Here is a 13,068-nt window from a genome sequence, read left to right on the forward strand (position 1 = left end):
TATGGGTTATTTATTCACCGTCAAACGCGGAAATGCCGAATGGCCGATTTATTTTACCTAGCATATCTCTTTCTTCATTATTCACAAAAAAAACCTATCCAAACAAGTTTTTCTTGCGCTTGAAGCAATGCAAAATAGAGATGTAGATACATGGAACTTTTCTGCAGTAAGTTTCAAATTACCATTAGGCGGAAATGCCTAAAAACTGAATTTTAGTTCCATTCGAATCAAATTTGCTGTTTAAATACTTCCAATATGGTCGTTTTTACTGGGTTAAATAAACAGCAATATTAGCTTGATGTATTGGTTATACTGGCATGAGCATCTACTGATTTCAATCAGCTACGGTTCCGGAACATATCTCACAGAAAACCTAAACATACTATAACGCGTTTCGGGGGTATGTTTTCTGGCCATTAACCAGTACTGTGTTTGTTGGCTTCTGATGTAAATGGAGCTGTGCAAAAAAGCGTTGTGACAGTCCCAGGTTTTATTTTAGCCCGGGTGGAAATTTCCGCCATGGATAAACAGCGATGGTCACCATGACACGACACGAGCTCCTGACACACCCCCTAAACAAGCCCACAGCCTGAAGCTCTCCCATTGGCTCATAAGAAGGTGTGTCACCAAATCAGACGCTGGTAGGCGTTTCTTCCATTAATGCAATTTTATTTAAAATCTAATACTTTAAACTTTTTCTATAACTATCTTTGGTCTGACAACTATAACAGTTCTGTTTTTACAATAACAGCTAAACCTCCTTTATGTTGTATGTTGTACAAATGTGCACGTTTTGAACCGGCAGTGCTGTCTAGCAGACGTTGTCTCATTAATATGAATTAGTTGGAGGCTTAAGACGTAAATTCCCTCCGCACTGGCAGAAACGGTGAGAGCGAGACTGTAAGGAAGTGTTAGCGGACGATTTTATTTATCTATTTATTTATTTATTATAAAATATCCACTTGGAAATTTAGCATCTAAGTTTCAGCTCTTGTTCGAAGAAATATTTCATATCTTGGGACAAGAACAAATGAAATGGCTCTAAGCGGGTCGCTGCTCGGTGTGTTCAGGTCGCATCTCCGCGGCGCGACTCAGCACCACGTTCGGGCACATTCTGTGGCTATTTTAGGGGCGCCATTCTCCAAAGGACAGGTGATGGAAATCAAAGTGCAGTAATATTAGCATAAATTTAACCAGCTGCCCGTTTGGGAGCCGGAATACGCGGAAATCTAACCAGTGATTTTTTTCTTGTTTGTTTCAGAAAAGAAGAGGAGTAGAACATGGACCAAAGGCGATCAGGGATGCGGGTTTGGTTGAGAGGCTGTCCAGTTTAGGTGAGGAAATAACAGCATGTACACACTTATATGTTCCTCTTAATTCCCATTCTTTTTTATTAATACATACATGTGTTTTATAAGGCTGTGTGTTTATTGCAACTTTCTGAAGCATGTTGAAGATGGAGCACGCTTTCACGGATTTGTCAGTAGGGGCACGTCAATCAGTTGTTGTATTTTAGACAATATTTCATAATCTAAAATTTAAAAAGGTTGTTTCTCCCAGCCTATACATTGAAACCGGCTAGGGCACGCAGATAAACATTTTGAATTTTCTAAATAAATTACACTTAGTATTGATAAGTTGGAACAAGTAGAGTGCACTCGATTTTCTGCTTGATTTCAGATCGTTTCAAAAACTAAAAATAATACTGAAGTGCTTATTAGCACGGAACGCAGTGATATTGTATGAGATTTAAATAAAAAAGCTTTTATTTTTGACGCAATGGGCGTAGGCCAGGGCACGCAGTATCCCGCTGAACTAAACGTGACGGAAGGAAACAACTGGCGGCTGAGCCGCTTAAAGTTATTCGGGAAGCTATGCATTTATTAAGCTGAAAACGTCTTTTTGACGAAGCCAGTCGTTTAAATACGAGGCTCCAAAATAAAATGATGTTATGCTGGTTGTAAAGTTGCATCAATGCACCTCTTTTTATTACTATGTTAAAGTAGAAAATACTATACTAATACTAAAATAATACTAGGCTATAATAGACCTGTTATGCTTGCGTCACAACTGATGTAAGTACCAACTTGGTGGGGAAAGGTCCAGTAGCCTAATATTTAAATCGGTACTCGTTTTAATGAACATGGAACATTTTTCTGAAACTTAAGTCTGTCGTATTGGTTGCACATTGTCAGTTGAGATCGGGAATGTCATTGCAAGTAATAGAAGATGCGTCTCTTCCGCTAACACTCAGCTAGGCAGATAAACATTGGATAGCCAAAATGCTTAGCCATTGACACGTTGCGTAACCAGGTCAGCGCTTGTAAGATGAGATCCCTATGTATAGACTGAATTTTCCGACGCTGGCTGGGGTACTGACAGGTTTCCTTAATCTAGACTCAGCCACCGATACGTCTACATGTTTTTCGCGACGCTCACGTGTGTATTCGGGTATTCATACCTTGCTTCAGCATTGGCGTAAAATTAGATGTGTTCGGGCACTTTTTCCCCCCACAGGAAATGATGCAATCGGCATAGGCATTCTTTACTATTCTTTGCAAATCCGCATTTAGCCGCATCTTACGGGTGCGCTGAAAGAACAACCAAGACATCTGGGAAGCTTGAGTGGTTTAGCTGCTAGTCTTATTTGCAAATGTCCATAAAGGCATGTATTCCTAATTTTAAATGTAGGTTGTTCTGTGTTTTACCCAGATAAGCCACTCAGTCCCCTTAGCCATTGTCACCTCACAATAAGTGTATACACATAAACACACACACAAAATTACTGCCCGCTGTCATAACTTTAAAATGGAAAAAAACGGAATCGTTCTGTGGGTGTTTAATACTGAAGAAGGGACTTGCTGATAACTTGCTTCCTTTTAATGTTACATTCAGAATATCCCTTTTGTTATTTATACCCTTGTAATTGCATGTCGATTCTCTAAATGAGAGCTTGTGTGGTGACCAGGTTTCCCGTGTGTGTGTGTTGGTGTACACTAACCATCGCGTTCATATGCACTCAGAATAGGCTCCGTGTCATTGCGACCTTATTTTGTTGCATGTCATTCGCAGTATATGCTATTTATAACTGTAGAGCTCAATGTAAAACAAAGATGTTGATTTAAAATGCACTTTACGTGATGCAACTTTTAAAACAATTTTAATAGTAAAAGTACACCAGTTTTTTGTAAGCTATGCAGGGATAGACTCTTTGGCGTTTTATTGAATTGGGACGTGGCTTCTCATTGCATTCCTCGTTTTAAGCTCGTTAGGATGTATCTGATTTCTTGTTTACCTCATGCCATATCTTGGATTGTGCGCATTTATTTCTAAACGAATCCTGAGTTGGTCTCTGCTTGGAAAACGCAGAACATGAAGTGCCGCCCAAGAGTGTCAAAACATGGAGGAATATACAAATCATTGAAATATTTCAACTCCGGCATATGGTAGTAATGTCGGGTTATTTTATTTTGCTTCATTTACAGAGTATCCTGTACATGACTATGGCGATCTGAACTTTCAACATCTGGATAAAGATGAGCCGTTCATGCACGTGCCATTTCCCCGTACGGTCGGCCGTGCCAATCAGCTGTTGTCCTCTGCAGTTAGTAGGGCTGTGGGTGGCGGACATACCTGCGTCGTGCTTGGTGGGGATCACAGGTGAGCAGTGGGCAGAACGGGTCCACAAAGCAGACGTCTGCGCCGTTCAGGATCAAAACGAAAGATCGGGCAGATCAGTGATGTCTAGTTCCGTGGACCATAGAATATAACCTAGAAATATTTAATACTTGTCTTATTTGTCTATTTATAAGTTGACTAATGACATCCCTTTCCATACCCTAGTTTGGCCATTGGCTCAGTGGAAGGCCATGCCCAGCAGTGCCCAGACCTCTGCCTGATCTGGGTAGATGCTCATGCTGACATCAACACGCCACTTACCTCGCCTTCCGGCAATCTCCATGGCCAGTCTGTTGCCTTCCTTCTTAAAGAACTTCGGGGCAAGGTAAGCAAATGGAACCATTTCTAAACTGCTGCTATCAGATTTCTCAAATATTTCCATCCTACTGTCAATTGTAGAATACATAGGGGAAATACTAGGGCTGTTTTATAGTGTTTATTTCTCTCCCCCTTGTTTTAGATGCCTGAAATTCCTGGTTTCTCCTGGATGAAACCCTTCCTCTCCTCTACAGACCTGGTGTACATTGGCCTGCGGGATGTGGACCCTGGGGAACAGTATGTACAACATAGATGATCTCTGCTCACCCAATCGTGTGTGTATATAGGTTATATATAGCCCTGCAGGTTATACTTCATAATGGAATGCTACCTGAATCTCTTATTATAAAGGAGTCGTGGTCTGTAATAAAAGCATATAATAAAAATCTTGGGAAACATACTTTGTGTAGCAGTGTTGGTAATCTGCGATGGCAAAAGGTTAAAAGATAGTTGGGAAATTGAGGGGGGGTGCAATCTTAAAGGGGAGGGGGGGAAAAGCTACTGGAGTCAAGAGTGAGGAGAGAAAAGGATTATTGGGTATGTGAACCTGTGGGATGGAACTGGTTTGATTGAAAATAGAATTTGATGTTGTAGCATGGGTTTTGCTGTGTTTGCAATTCTTTAAATGCATTTAATACTTTGTGTTCAATATTACATATTTCTGGAAGTTAATCAATGAATAGTTGTATGTGTAAATGATTTTTGAATTTGTGTATCCTAGTTACATTTTGAAGAGCTTGGGAATCCAGTGCTTCACCATGCGGGACATAGACAGGATGGGAATACACAGGGTCATGGAAGTCACTCTCGATCATCTTTTGGCCAGGTAGGATGTAATCCGTCTTTTTAAATACAGCTTATTGCATTTTCCATTATATTGCCAGACAGATTTATTCTGTCTGTGTCAAGCCGTCTTCACATATTGTTTAAAGAATAATAGTCAGAAAATGTATCGTTCCTTAAAAGCTGAGAAGTATCTGAACTTGCAGTGATGTAAGGCACTATTGGTTAGCAATTTGTGCCCTAGTCTGAAGGGCTGCCGGTTTGAATCTTAATAACCGTATCATTGTCAGGGTCCCTCGGCTGGGATCTTTAGTCTAGATCCCACATAAAAGACTGATTCTCTGCTTTGATACCCAAGCTTTGCTCACATCTTTGCGTTACATCGGAAAACGAGTCGGCGCATGAAAAAATCAAAATGTACCAATGAAATATTGTATCTGAACAACTATCATATTCATGATATAAGGATGATGTTATGCACACCATCTGTACCAGAATGATAGATTGAAGTGCAGAAATGATTTTGAACTTTTCCAGATGTCAAATGCAATTTGTTTTGTCTTCCCCGACAAGGAAACAAAAGCCAATTCACCTAAGTTTTGATATTGACGCCTTTGATCCATCCCTGGCCCCGGCTACTGGAACCCCTGTAAATGGAGGATTAACCTATAGGGAAGGCATCTACATTACAGAAGAGATTCATAACACAGGTAATGGAAATTCAGTTCAGTTTATTTTTCTATAGTGCCTTTCACAACAGTTGCCCTAAAGCACTTTACATGGGTGTATTGCAATGCAGTGATGCATCATATATACAAGTATAATACAAAATCAGAGAAAAGGTAAACAAAGAAAGAATGAGAGAAAGGAAGCTAGCAAAGCCTTCTAAAATTTAAGATATTGTGCAGTGGTACTTGGACTATGGATGTAGTACAATCATCATAATTCTTACCTTTCTTGTTATTGTGTTTAATGCTGACCGTAAACCCACATGTCCTGATTTGATGTTTTGTACAGGACTGTTGTCTGCCATGGATGTGGTGGAGGTGAATCCTGTTTTGGGAGCAAGCCGTGAGGCTGTGGAAGCGACTGCCGGACTGGCAGTGGATGTCATCGCATCGTCTCTGGGGCAGACACGAGAAGGCGCGCACATGGCCTTTCAGGAAATACCGTCCCCAAAGGTGGACACAGAAAAGCTGTGTCTCTAAACCTGAACCTTTAGCTGTAGCTTACAGAGACTGAGGACTTGTCATATCTCACCACTTCTGCATTCCAGATACTTCCACAAGGAAAAACCTGCTCATATACCTGGCTGAACTAAAGTCAAAACAAGCTTATTTTTCCAACGTCTCGATTAAATCTTAACCTTGGTCCATCACGTAGACATTACAGTGCATCAGACAGTTAGGAAATAGTCACATGGGTAAACAGTATACTCCTTTTAAACTCTTTTTTTTCAACCAGGATTAGCCTGTTTGGTCACTGGAGTCTAAAATTCTCTACCAAGTAGCACATGTACCATTTGGGTCTCTGCAGTAATAATATTTTTGCACTATGGGCCAGTGGTGAATTTTATGTAATTTCTTGAAGTTATTGTATAGTAATTTAATTGATGGACTTTTTTTGTAGATGACTGATTTTTACTTTAGCAATATTATAGTTGTCTTGACTCTGTCATTTAACATGTAAATATGTCAAGTCACTTTTCATAGACTATGAAATAAACTCACTTTTGTTTATCAGTGCTGTCCATTAAAAATCTGTCATTTGGTTTTAGTTTGTAAATCAGAATCTTAAGTTGTTTCCAACATAACCTCCAAGTCTTTCTGCAACTGATAACCAGCTCTATTTTTGACAGAGCGCTTTACATGTGAATAGCCATATCATCTATTTATGACCTTGATACACTACCAGTTCTTACTAAAATTAGTTTTCCAGAAAGAAGTATTTTGTCTAAAAATAGATGCAACTAATCGGCAACGTTAATTTCCTTAAGTGTGCTATTTTATTTTGTTGTTGACGATTGCTGGTAAGAGGGAGATGAGAATGACAAGCACTGCAGGCATCCATGGTGCTAAAGTAGGGGTTAAGTCTTAGGTTAAACCATGAGTATTATGTTGTGTCCCTATCCTGTTTTGGGCTTGTCCCATTGGAGGGAGGCCCAAAGCAAACCTGGAACTGCTAGAGGGATAATGTCTCCTAGCTGACCTGGGAATCTCCAACACGAGTTTCTGGCCAACGAAAATGACATCTGCATGTTCTGACCTGTTCGGCATGCTGCAACCACAACCCTCACCAGAAAACATGGTGGTAAAATGATTTGAATTTTGATAAAGAATAAAGTCTATTCAAGGGTATGGCGTTTCTGGTCTCAGTTGTTGCTTATCGGTCAACAAGTTGAACGGCAATATGATAGAGGGTGGAATGCACTTTCAAAAGTCAGAATGAATGCTTTGTATGACAAATTCTTTATGTGATGGGACATGCTCCGTGGGCTGTGATTAAGCACCAAGAGGCATGAGGAGAACTCCAAACAAGGAACATGATCACTGCAAATGTATTCTAATCTCAATAAACTATAGATGCTTTTCTTAAAATGTTGTAATTTAAAATATTTTAGCTGAAGAATACCATTTTCTTGTGGAAACAAGTATTTGTAATATAGTGTTATTTTTGTTAATCTTGTCAGAACAATGCTTTACAATCCATATAGACTAGTAGTTTTCACTACTAAACAAATCTTTAACTTATACTGAACATGGAATATAATAGTCACTTTTGCATGGATTGTTAATTGTAATCAACAGTAGTATCCGCGGTAGGCCTAAAGTGGTAAACCATTGTTGGCTGCCTGGATAAAGTCTATCTGTCCACCTTCCATTGAGGAAAGACGTTTTATCTGGCAGAGAACTTGCATTAATTAATGGTAGTAGTGATAGGCAATGACACATTCTTCTAGAAGCAATATGCAAATAATATATATATAAAAAAAAAAAAACACGATTGGGAACAGGGCCCTGCTTCCTATCTTGTTTCTTCGGCAAAGCAAAGGCTGAAACACTCAAAAAACTTTGTGAAATTCACTATTTTAATTCACAAATTACATGCGCGATCTCCAGCACAACTGCAGAAAGACTAATTTGAAACCGAGAGTCTTGTTGGATGAATGTTGATGCCTGGCACATGCGTCAAGGGTCAGTACTGAGCGAAAAACTACAATCCCAGAGTTCTGTGCGGGAGGAGGCACAATTGAGTGACAGTACATGCGGTGGTGAAGATTTTGGTAAATGTACGGCAGTCTGCAAACCTGTATAGCCTTCCTTCTTTAGCATTTTATAATCTATTGGAAATGTTTGTATTACTGTTAACCGCAGGTTTGGGAATGGTTGTCCTGCTATCAGTTTTATTTGCTCCTCACATCAGGTATGTATAATATATCGAATAACTGCATGCAGCTATAATAATATTCTTTACGATATTCCCGGAATACTCGTTTTACTGCTTTATTTCTCTGAGATTAAACGTAAACTTGACACCATTTACAGCATTATGTAACCAAAGACTTGTTTTATAACGTCGTTAATGGTATAACTGCAGAGATACTGTGTAATGCCTGTATGGTGGCATACCCACAGTGATTTTTGCTTAATTATTTGAAGTATTTGTAGCTTATGGTTTTTCAGTGTAATTGTGTTGTTTTTATACTTGTGAAATAATTCATTAATGGACGGCCACCATTCAAAAGCTGCCTTTTCATTTTTCCACCCACTGAACGATTTGCCAGAGGGCGGAGCTACAGCGTATGCCGCTATTTGATTGGTTATGCCAGTTTTTGCGTAATATAACCCGACTGAGAAATGTTCGAACATTATAAGCATATAATATATAACAAAGGTTTGTACTGTTACTGAAATGTTATTTCGGTGAGTGGTCGAAATTACATGAATATTAAGACAGTATGATATGCAGGTCGCTATAATTCGCTAAACTCTTCCTTCCCCCATCAACATCTCATAGTTTTAATAAATAGGGATCGGAGACAGAACCCGCTGGTATCAGTGCTCATTACATTATATATGATGTTTGCGTAACCTGATCCACTGCTTCCAAAGTGATGCTAGATGTTATGTTTTTCCTGTTCGTTTATATGTTGGTGGCCTGGATATTTATGTTTTGCATGTTGAATGTATGTGATGCACGAATTTAGGTGGCTGTCCTGGACAGTTACATAAAAAGACGTGGCTTTATGTATTGTTGTTGGCTGGTTACGTTAGATTAACTGGGGCATCCTTAAGAATCAGGTGGTGCTATGGGAGTTTAAGTTGTAGAGCAAAGGTTGTTGACCCTGGGAGGGGAAGGGGAATAGAATAGATACTTTAATACATTCTTGTGCTGCGTATGCTGGTCAGGGTCTCAGACAGCATGGGGAATAAGGCTGCAGCAGACGCTGGACAGAACGCCAGTCCATCGCAAGGCACACACGTGTACACTCACCGACACAATCATACGTTATGGGCAATTTAGAGACACCAATTCTAGCTTTTTTAGGATTGTGGGAGAACATTCAAACTCCATGCACACAAAATAGAGACAGGAGTTGAACAACCGACCTTGGATGCATGGGTGAACAACATTCCTCTAGGGTTGAAGGCTGGAACCCATCTTTAGCTTATTTTTGCCTTTCGTACTCTGTGCTGTATGGATTTTGCTCCAGGAACCTCCATGACCCTGCTCTGGATAAACATGTAAGATTGATGGATGAAAATGTGATATGTTAACTACATTAACCTGACATTTTATGTAACACAGCGTACAGTAGAGAGAAAAGTTATAATTTATGTGTGCTCCCTGGGACTTGAACCCACAACCTTTGTATTGTTAACAGAATGTTGAGCTACAGGAGCTCAAATAAGCATGTGTGGAGACTGTCATACGAGCTGGAAATGATGTGACAGAGACTGATCTTAGGTGGGCTTCTCACACGCAGAAAATATGCAGCCGGTGGGGTATGTAAGTCCCAAGTCCGACTTGATGGGAAGACAGCGCTGATTACCGGAGCAAATACGGGGATTGGGAAGGAGACCGCACAGGATCTCGCTGCACGAGGTAGTGCCCACAGGCTGAATTGCCTGTGCATAAACTGTAACTCACTTTTAAGAGAGACTTGCTGTACTGCAGTAAATAAATGGATCCTAGCAAATGCTACATACTAATTATCTATAAAATTGCACCTGGGAAAAACACCCATTCAGTGAAAAAAGCATTAACTGTTTTTGTCTCTTTTAATAAAGATTTGCTTCCTTTGTTTTCATACGAGTTATTTAAGATGGACACCTTTTGTTTGAATGATAATACGTTGAATGTTTTCATATAGAAAACATGGCAAAGGAAGGTATATATATATATATCTGTTTTTATTCAGGAGCTCGGGTTGTGCTGGCTTGTCGAGATGTGGAGAAAGGTGAAGAGGCGGCGGCCGACATCCGCTCCAAGGTGCCGGGGGCCAAGGTTGAGGTGCGAGAACTCGACCTGGCCGACACCTGCTCTATTAGAGCATTTGCACAAAGGTTCCTCAAAGGTAACTCCAGCATCTGCTCCAAGACACTATGAGCAGTGGTTTCATTGCTTGTGTGTTAAGATAAAACCTTCAAATACTAGGGCTGGGCAATCGATCGAATTTTAATTTAAATTACGGTTCTGGCTTCCAACGATTATCAATACAAAATAATCTAAATCAAACCGTTATTGTGCTGCAATTTGTTCTGCAATGATGCTTTCGTTTTGTCTTGTATTGTCTAATACACACCTTTTTATGTGTTTCTCAACTGAATTATATTTGAGTTCAAGGAAATCCACTGTTAAAAAGACATGTTTTTTAAAAGTTAAATAAATGTATGATATTTCCAGAGTCAATGAGTAATCCTGTTAATTGTGATCTCAATACTGACCAAAATAATTGTGATTATGATTTTTGCCATAATCGAGTATCTCTGTATACACTGGGGATCTATTCAATGCACAGCAGTGACCTTCTTGAAACATTACAGAATGAGGCAGGCTTAAGTGAAGAGACCGCGGTGATTAATACCTGTGTATGTAACGGCTAACGGGAGTGGAGGAAACTACATTATCTTGTTATATCCGAAGATTGTGAAAAGCTGTTTCACACGCTAAATATGGCGCAGAAGTCAGGTCAAAGCTGACAAACACGACTGCTTTCTAATGTTTTAAGGTAACACAGAGGTGGTAATATTCTAGCAACACAAACAATGCGTCCACATATATCAGCACAGACTGATAGAACCTCCTGGAATTTATGACGCACGACAGACATGCAATCTGCATTTTCATCTACATTGAGGGATTTTTTTTCCCCCTACCTTGCTATCACATGCAAAGACTGATTTAAAAGTCCGTGATGTGATCTCCGGTGTTGTTTCTTTATCTTCTGTCCTTTTTAGAGGTGAACCACCTACATATTTTGGTTAATAATGCTGGAGTAATGATGTGCCCCTATATGAAGACCACGGACGGCTTTGAAATGCAATTAGGTGTTAATCATCTAGGTAAGAATGACATAGTCGTGAGGACATTTTCTTTGAATGGTCTCTTGAACAATTCCCGACACTAAAGAAAAGTCATTCCTAAGTCTTGATGCTTCCTAAGGAGGCAATAAGGCAGTTTTCAAGAGTTCTGTTGTTTGATTGAGAGTATTTCTTGTGATCTGAAGGTCATTTCCTGCTGACGTACCTCCTGATTGGGCTGCTAAAGCGCAGTGCCCCGGCTCGCATCGTCGTCGTATCCTCCTGGGCCCACGTCTTCGGCTGGATCCGCTTCCATGACCTGCAGAGCCTAGGCAGCTACAACAGTGGTCTTGCCTACTGCCAGAGCAAGCTGGCTAATGTTCTGTTTGTGCGGGAGCTAGCACACAGACTCGCAGGTACACGCTGGTGATAGAAAGGGGGGATTTAATGTGCATAATTAGCACATGGTAAAAAAAAAACAGTGGTAATTTCCATGCAACTTAAATTAGGAGGATTCCATAGGAAATCGGTGTAAGAAAACAGTTAAAAAGTTTATCGTGGTTTAGGTAAAATATAGAAGCATACAGATCTTCCATTTTTAATTAGGAGCACTCAAGAACATAAGAGGCACAGATTCTGTTTGTTTGTGTCGCCTCTGAGTGTAAGACTTGGCATTAGAATGCAGCAAAAGGCATTCTTACTTCGGAATGCAGCCCCTCCCATCCCACTCAGCTTTCATCATTGCGGTATGGTCGCACTTTTCCCATTCCATGAGCCTGCATGTCCCGTTTCTCCCTTAGGTTCCGATGTGACTGTGAACTCTGTGCATCCAGGCTCCGTGTGCTCTGACCTGGTTCGGCATTCAACTGTGATGTCCCTGCTCTTTGCACTTTTTTCCTTCCTCCTCAAGACGCCGCGGGAAGGAGCACAGACATCCGTGCACTGCGCCGTGGCGGAGGAGCTGCACTCCGTTAGCGGAAAGCACTTCAGGTGGGAGGTGCATGGGGGGGAAACGGCACTGCAACAGCACTACGATCACATAGTCATTCAAATATACCGCCTCTGATTTATTTAAAGGCAGAGGACGCCATTTCTTTAGGGCAGATGTATATGTGTAGAATTCCCTTGCCTTTAGTCGAGTGCCAGGTTGTTCTTTGCCAAAGTTTGCTCCGTGGTGATGGATGTATTGGTTTCCTCGATGCAGCGACTGCACCCCTGCATTTGTGGCTCCCCAGGGAAGAAATGACAAGACAGCCCGCCAGCTGTGGGACGGCAGCTGTGAGCTGCTGGGCATTGAATGGGAATGACTACTGTTTAAGCTCACCCCCACCTACAGCTAACAGTGGAACATTCCACCATTCTCCGTTGTCCATGTGGCCCTGATCAGGATAAGCAGTTGATGGATGGATGGATGGATGGATGGATCCATTCCGTCTCTGCTGCGACTCCAGCCTTCTCTGCTTTCTATCACACTGCTGCTGTGTGGGTTACTAGTGGCCGGGGAGTAGAGAGAAATTAAACCATTCGTTTTTATCCATCGTCTTAATTAAAGCTGGTTCAGTGTTAAGTTACTTCTGTTGGATTATACAGTTTTTTACTTGACCATTCAGTAAATCTGCAGATGCATTTTGTGTTGAGCATTTCTTTTGCTGCTTCTGTTGTCATATTTAGAGGGGAAGCTGTTTGTTTTGAACAAAGAAATGAACATATTGCTTTTAAATATTAATGAAAGTGCATAGTATGATGCTGGTGTTAGTTCTCCACG

At 40.6% G+C, this 13,068-nt stretch overlaps 2 protein-coding genes across 6 annotated transcripts; both read left to right on the top strand.

Annotated features, from left to right (window-relative positions):
* Positions 1-710: 710 nt before the first annotated feature.
* Positions 711-6,518, top strand: arg2 (arginase 2). The gene is made up of 8 exons (XM_048975175.1): positions 711-1,152; positions 1,262-1,334; positions 3,486-3,660; positions 3,844-4,003; positions 4,139-4,233; positions 4,718-4,822; positions 5,353-5,489; positions 5,797-6,518. Exons 1-8 carry the CDS (start codon positions 1,036-1,038, stop codon positions 5,985-5,987), a joined length of 1,053 nt encoding a protein of 350 aa, XP_048831132.1. The 5' UTR covers positions 711-1,035; the 3' UTR covers positions 5,988-6,518.
* A 1,296-nt stretch (positions 6,519-7,814) lies between these two features.
* rdh12 (retinol dehydrogenase 12) lies at positions 7,815-12,943 on the top strand. Of its 5 annotated transcripts, XM_048974467.1 has the most exons (9): positions 8,039-8,062; positions 8,154-8,202; positions 8,987-9,524; positions 9,767-9,885; positions 10,202-10,357; positions 11,241-11,345; positions 11,510-11,719; positions 12,104-12,293; positions 12,508-12,943. In XM_048974467.1, exons 3-9 carry the CDS (start codon positions 9,478-9,480, stop codon positions 12,608-12,610), a joined length of 930 nt encoding a protein of 309 aa, XP_048830424.1. In that variant the 5' UTR covers positions 8,039-8,062; positions 8,154-8,202; positions 8,987-9,477; the 3' UTR covers positions 12,611-12,943. The 5 variants fall into 5 exon arrangements, with proteins under 5 accessions (XP_048830420.1, XP_048830424.1, XP_048830421.1 ...); XM_048974463.1 differs by lacking the exon at positions 8,987-9,524 and having other exon boundaries at positions 7,815-8,062; XM_048974464.1 differs by lacking the exons at positions 8,039-8,062; positions 8,154-8,202 and adding an exon at positions 8,225-8,673 and having other exon boundaries at positions 9,494-9,524.
* Positions 12,944-13,068: the final 125 nt, after the last annotated feature.

This window comes from Brienomyrus brachyistius, chromosome 14 (assembly GCF_023856365.1).
Source record: "Brienomyrus brachyistius isolate T26 chromosome 14, BBRACH_0.4, whole genome shotgun sequence".
NCBI lineage: Eukaryota > Metazoa > Chordata > Actinopteri > Osteoglossiformes > Mormyridae > Brienomyrus > Brienomyrus brachyistius.